This window comes from Triticum aestivum, unplaced genomic scaffold (genome assembly GCF_018294505.1).
Source record: "Triticum aestivum cultivar Chinese Spring unplaced genomic scaffold, IWGSC CS RefSeq v2.1 scaffold115525, whole genome shotgun sequence".
Lineage (NCBI taxonomy): Eukaryota > Viridiplantae > Streptophyta > Magnoliopsida > Poales > Poaceae > Triticum > Triticum aestivum.
This window is the reverse complement of record NW_025225675.1, coordinates 1-6,737: the sequence shown is the minus strand read 5'-3', so window position 1 is coordinate 6,737 and position 6,737 is coordinate 1. Positions and strand designations below refer to the sequence as shown.

At 45.1% G+C, this 6,737-nt stretch overlaps 1 protein-coding gene across 1 annotated transcript; it reads right to left on the bottom strand.

Moving 5' to 3' along the window:
* Window position 1: 1 nt before the first annotated feature.
* On the bottom strand, window positions 2-4,741 carry LOC123172311 (uncharacterized). The gene is made up of 4 exons (XM_044589305.1): window positions 4,517-4,741; window positions 4,207-4,363; window positions 147-3,235; window positions 2-38 (listed from the first exon to the last, which is right to left on the bottom strand). The coding sequence occupies exons 2-4, from the start codon at window positions 4,225-4,227 to the stop codon at window positions 35-37; spliced, it is 3,114 nt and encodes a 1,037-aa protein (XP_044445240.1). The 5' UTR covers window positions 4,228-4,363; window positions 4,517-4,741; the 3' UTR covers window positions 2-34.
* Between the last annotated feature and the right edge of the window lie 1,996 nt (window positions 4,742-6,737).

The window sequence follows — 6,737 nt, the reverse complement described above, 5'->3', positions numbered from 1 at the left end:
AGGTAGCGAATGGGGAAACACCACAATGCAGAGTTCACCTAGGCGACATACATGAGACACATGGTGAAACAAGATGGTCAGTAACTGAATGCAATCAGGAGCAGTGACAGATGGACTCAGAAGTCATTTGCATGTATAATTAGCACCTGAGCACTGAGACCCTGGGCAGCTTCTCCTTGTAGTAGCGCGAGTGGACCGGTGCCTCGAAGTGGTCAGGGTGGTGACCGGCATCCCACTCTAGAGCGTCGCACACGTCCTTCTCGATCTCGACCGTCGGCTTCTTCTCGCCTTGGCCACGGGCACCCACGGATGGCAGCCGGCGCAGGCTCCAGCATCCCCTGATCTTGAGGCTCTCAAGCATTGGGGCCACCATCTTGACCTCGCATATCTCCTGCAGCTTCGGTAGGTCGTGCATGTGGATGGCGGTCAGCTTCGGGAATAGTACACCGTGGCTAGTTATTTCTTCAGGGTACTCTTCGTCCAGTATGAAGATGTGGTTGAGGTCGCCGCAGTGGATGATGTGGAGGGTCTCCAAGCTGGGGAAGGAGGAGACCCAGAGAGGGAGCACAAACTGGAGGCTGGGGCATGAACGCAGCTGAAGGTGCTGTAAATTTTTGAAGGATCCAATCTCACCATATCGGTTAAAGCGTGAACCTTTACTAAAAATCGAGCGGGCCATTAGGACATCTGACACCCAGAAGGTCTCCAATGCAGTAAATCTGTATGGATTCCCAGGGAAGACAGTATCCACTTTTGGGCACCTCTCCACGCAGCACCACCTAAGCTTCATCCACGATCTGTATTTAGGCAGAATAGCATGTACCAAGACATCATGCACATGCAGGGATTCTGCACGCTTTTCCATCAGTTCGCCTAGTGCTTCGTCAAGTTCTCTCTCCACATAGAAGCTCCCATCAGCAATCTCTACATGTCGATCAAACTTTGTAGTCGGAGGCTGTGGAAAGGCCTGCACTGGGACAACGCCAACCATCCCAAGGACATCACTGTACCGGCCTGTTGGAATAAGTTGCAGGCTCTCTTGATCACTGGGGCCAATCATATCCTTGCTGGTTGCTTCAAATTGAATAACCCCGTCATACATAGGTGAGGATGTGACATGGATATTAAAGTGCACATCACCTTGTATATAATTAAAGATCAGATTCGACAAGGAGTGAGTAAGCCTTGCATCTACAACAACACCATGCACCTGCAACCTGAAAGGTTTGTTTTTGCTGATGGATGGCCGAAGAGGACACACGATTCCAGCTCGTGTGTCTACACACAGCAACTCCAGGTCAGGAACACTCTCGTGCAAAAAGGTTATTGCACGAAGGTGCTTGCATCCTATTAGAAACAGCCGCTTGAGCCTTGGGATTTGCACCACCATAGTCTTGAAGTCAAGTATCTTGATTGATGTTCCAGAGAGGTCCAATTCCACTAGGTTGGGTAGCCAACACAAGTACAAATTCCCCAACTGGGTGCAGCCTGCTAAGGAGATCTTGGATATTCTGACATCCTTATTATCTGTTCTGCTGGATGGAAGAAATTGTTTTGAAGGTAGCTCAGCAGTTTCTGTCCATTGAGAAGCTGGCCCATATCCATTGAAGCTAAATGATTCAAGGGAGGGAGGGAGCCTACCAATGCTTTCTAGTCCATCACAACCATCAAGTACAAGCAACCGGAGGCTAGTTGCCTTCGATAGGCTTGGTGGAAGAATTTTCATGTCACAATTGCCAGACAAGTCAAGTATTTCTATACTTTTCTTATCCGTAAAGGAGTTATCGACATCCTCTGAGGTCTCCCATTGACACGTCGGTTTCATTATTCTGAGCCTCTGGAGGGTAGGTAATCGCCCTTGTAGCTCAGTAGTGTATTGCCAGCCCCTGACTCCCTCTATATTTAACTCTCTGATATTTTTCATGAGATTTAACATTTCCTTGGATAAGATTTCATTCCAATCGGTGTAACGCAGGTCCAGCACCCACAAGCTATACAGACTTAACCAAACTGCATGATTCTCTCCTCCAATAGTTTTGTCATCTGTACAATGGTCCAGTCCAAGGAATCTTAGGCCACGACACTCCAGGAAAGAAGGTGAAGCAAAACTGAAGGAACAACAGTAGAGAACCAGCACGCCGAGCTTGCTGCAATGATCAAAAAATCCATCTGGTAAAGCTGGTGGGTGTTTGGATATTTCAAATGCCAAGAAGAAAGATGATGCCGTTGCAGGTATTGTCTTCATACCATGTACTTCTGCATCTCTTGACGTGACCGAAATCCAATTGTATGGGCCTTCTTCATAGACATCATCATCTTTAATTACCAAAAAAGGAGGCTCCGAATGTTTCATGAACATTTTAAGAACATGGTCAAGCAGAAAAGTGTCACACTTCCAATTTATCTCTCGATGCAATGCATTACTGATATCCCTTGCTCTGTCCCCTTGTATGGTTGCGTTGCATATCCAATAGTTGGAAGCATGAGAAACCCAACCAAGTTTACTGAAGGTGTGGAAATTATAGTGCAGGAATAACTCATAGAGACAGCAATCTGCAACAATTGTTGGGTCAATGTCCATCATACATGGGTTGCGAGCAACGATGGTAGCAGCTTCTTGATGTAGCAGTCCACGAAACTGAGAGCTTCTCATGTCTTTGATAGAGCAATGACAGAAAACCTGAGTATATCTTAGCTTTTTTGCTACCTCGGAATGGTCGTCAAGCATCATCAGGCGGCTTCTGCTGAAGGCCCATATCATCATGCTGTTTTCATAATACCTTCCTAGAGGAATACCCATGAGACCTACGTCAACTTCGTCATCACTCCCATTAAGAAAAATCATTATAAATTTGACATTCCTCAGGATCCGATGAATTACTTGACTAACACTATATATCTCAATCCTCGAGCTTTCACCATGTCCCCAAAAATCATCATCTTCATCTTGCTCATCTAGAATAGCCATTACAGAGCGATCAAGTTGTAGTTCCTCTGCAATTGCCCTCTGCACTCCTCTTCTATTTTTCCACTTTGAGCAATCTACAAAGATTATTTTGTCAAGAGGTTCCAGAGTGGTTCTCCTAGATGGAAGCACTGCAGCTACTGATCCAAGAACAGCGGATGCTCCAAATCCATTCCAACTATCAAAACATATGACCCTCCAGTTATACTTGAGCTGAATAACTTTGAATATTCCCTCTGTGGCTTCGTCAACATCTTGGGCATAGACTGACTGAAATAAAACACGTGAATAAGTGAGAACGCCTTTGGTAGCTGCAACACTAATTTAACATATACCAATGACGCCTGTCTGACAAGCAAATTTGTTGGAATAATCTCGATTAGATGCTGAGTTGAGGTGGTCTTAGTTGAGTAGGAGTGGCTTCAGTCTGGAAGTCACGGTCGATTAGGCACTAGTTGTACGTGTGTATATATTTATAAGCACATGAGTGCGGCCCTAGTTTGTACCAGGTTGTGAGCTTTGAGGAATAAATAGAAAGAAAAGAAAGGCACCAGACATGCCTTTGGCCAAAGATTTTCCAGCGTGCTGTGTTTCGCGTGAGCATGTGTTTACGATCTTGGGTCAAATCCAACAGAATTGGTATTACAACACTCATTTGGATCACATCTACCACTTACGGCCAGTCCACAATTAATTGTCTACGGAATCCAGTCTACCTATTGGCGGCTATCATGATAATGGTGCCTATGGTTTGCTGAGTTTCAATCTTTGTACGTACAGTCTGCATGTGGGTCTGTCATCTTTCCTCGTGGGGTTGCCATTGCCTTTAAACAAAGTAACTTTGGTGCGCCGCATGCAGGAGCTAAACTTGTACGCTCAGAGAAACCCAGAAATTAACTTGCATCACCATTTTTTTTTTCAATATACACCTCTAGCCGAGAGAGATTTTCTATGACTGCTATTTACACATCAGAGTGAAGTGAATGTAATACCCAGCGTTCCCCAGCCTGATCAAGCGCTTCTTGCTAGCTAGGAGTATATAGTAGTCAAAGCCATTACACCACCGAAAATGCCCCTTGCTATCAGTGAGAAAGCCACAAATAGCGCTCTAGCAGCTCCATATGAAGCACGATTCGGGATTACGCAAAAAAAAAGTATGCCATACACAACCATGAAAGACTCAAAACAAAATGCATGCATGCGCTACTTTAATTTGTGAATGTAATATGCACGAAGAATACCCAGTCGATGGGTTCATTCATGACGAATTCCTCTGTCAGAGACCAATATAATGGAGAAAATCAGTTGGAAATTTAAGTAATCAATCTCAACCGATGAGGACTCGGATCAAAGTCAACCGGTCTAACCCATCGGTCGGAAGTTCACTCGCCAAACCACCTGCATTCATCACAATAACAATGACATCATGTTGCATCTGTCTGTGCTTGGCCACTGCTAATAAATTAAATCGGAAGTGCTGCTTAGTCACATGCGATTTTTGGCAAAAATATAGCTGGAGAGTATAAATGAAGCCAATTTAACAGCGGGTACCTTGATGGCCGATAACAGCAGCTCGCGAGAACACAAGTGTTTACATTAAAATCTTCTACTGTGGCTGTTGCTAATCCACCCCAAGACCAGAGCACAAGTGCATGCAGGAGTAGGAGGCTTTTCAGTCAGAAGCTTCAGGCAGCAGCAGCAGCAAGTTGGCTCCTCCTCTGTGTAACTAACTGAAGAGAGCAAGATCCGTTGCGTGTTGTCTCCATACTATGCTCTGGTTGCTGCTGGGCCGTTTGCCTCCAGCTAGCTGCATTCCCTCTTTTCTATTTGCCAAAGCATGAAGCAACGTATATATGCCCCGATCTGCTTTTGCTTTCTCTAAAGATGATGATTCAGATGCTCTTGCGTGCTGCTGTCTTTGATTCTTCACGCTAGCTAGTTTAGTTTGCCCATCAAAGCTCAGTAATTCCTTCTCCTTTGTTTAAAGGTAAAAAGAAAGAAAGGAGTAGCAAACCCTAACAACAGTGTCAGCGTAGCGATCTGCCAGAGTTGTCTGGTCCGAGGCCTGGCTCCGGCACCAGCCAGATGCGAGCGAGCGCGCCCGTCTGTTCGACTCCGACCCTCCGTCTCCACCTCCATCCTCCGCCGGCACGAACTCCGGCCCGCCGGTCCGTCCGCCACCACTCCCGTGCACAAAGGATTCTTTAGATTAGGGAGTGGCTGCAAAATTTCCTTTGAAACGTAGTGTTGTGGGTTTCTTATTAAAAAATCCGCATGATTCAATCCTATGGATCGAAAACAAACATAAAAAAATCATAACCCTCCACCATTCATATGAAAATCCTTTAAATCAAAGAGGCCATAAAAAGGCGCAAATAATCTAAACCCGCACTGACAATACCCAATACCACTTTAGTGCCCTTTTTTCTTAACCAGAGACAGATTCTCAATCCCAAAGATTGGGAAGAAAACTCACCGCGGTGGGTAAGAACACTAAATATGAGAGCAACCCTACTGGTCCATCCAAAAAACCACACCCAACCGAAAATTTGATTTTCTTTCTTCTTCTTTAAAATTCAGCCTAACTAGAATCCAATTTTTTCGAGACGAACAAAGGACATGCCCTTGGTCCCAAAACATCATGGAAGAAAATTCATGGTAGTCAGAAAGAAAACTCATGGTGGTGGGGAGGAATAACATGTCGGGGAAAATTAAAGCACACGGCGACACATGGAAGGACCACAGTCGAAGTCAGAGTTGTCTGGTGATAGACCATAAAATGTTTCAAAATATATATTCTACAACTCTTAAGGTGGTTGTAGAGTAGTCTCACCTGATATCCCTATATCTATTTTGATTATAGCCAACTGGATGGTTCATTATTCGATGAAATTACCACAATAGCCCTAGGAGGAAAGCCATTTATGTGTATCGTCAGAACTACCAATCCTTTTGTTCCTTCGAGTCAAGTTTCCTTTGAAACCATCTCTCTTATCTCTGGCACCCCCGAGCATAACTGTTTGTTTTTGGCACTTCCAAGTGTTCTTTATCTAATTGTGATATAGGTCTGATACTCCCAAGCAAATTCTTCCTCTACCTTCGAACTGTGACTTTGGCATTTCTATAACTTCGTTTGAGAGCTACTATATTTACTCTAATACTACCGAGCAATTTGTTTTACCTGGTAGTTCCAACCAGTTTCTTTTTTTGCAGTAATGTAACACAGGTTAGATTAAAGTGGATGGATCCAAGTGACCAATGCCGGTGTCAATACCGACAGATCTCGGGTAGGGCTCCTGATCTGTTAGATCGGATCGATGGGTAACAAGAAAGAACACACACGAAGTTTACCCAGGTTCGGGCCCTCTCTATGAAGGTAAAACCCTACGTCATGCTCGTGCTTATATTATGGAAGTATCAAGGTACAGAGTCGATCTATCGTGAGTCGTGGTCTAAACCCTAGGGGTATGATGAATGTATGAATGGGTGTATGGATGGTCATCCTCTATCGACTAGCCTGGCCTCGGCCTATATAATGTACCGGAAGCCTAGGTTAAAAAGAGTGCTAGTTGGCTACGTCAGTGGAGAGGAGTCCTTGTCTTGATCACTAATGGGTTGCCCGAACTGGCCCATTAGTGAACCGCCATGGGGGTCCTCGGCCCGACCCACCTGGTCGGGAGACGATGTGGTGAGTACCCCCTAGTCCAGGACACCGTTAGTAGCCCTCTTAACCCGTCTTCAAGTTGGGGACGCTTGCTCGTTTCTTTCAAGT

Excerpts from the sequence above, each read along its gene's own strand:
- LOC123172311 (XM_044589305.1), bottom strand. The coding sequence starts at position 4,227 with ATGAATGAACCCATCGACTGG. Across the intron at positions 3,236-4,206 it reads TGAATGAACCCATCGACTGG|TCAGTCTATGCCCAAGATGT; the intron begins GTATTCTTCGTG and ends GTTTTATTTCAG.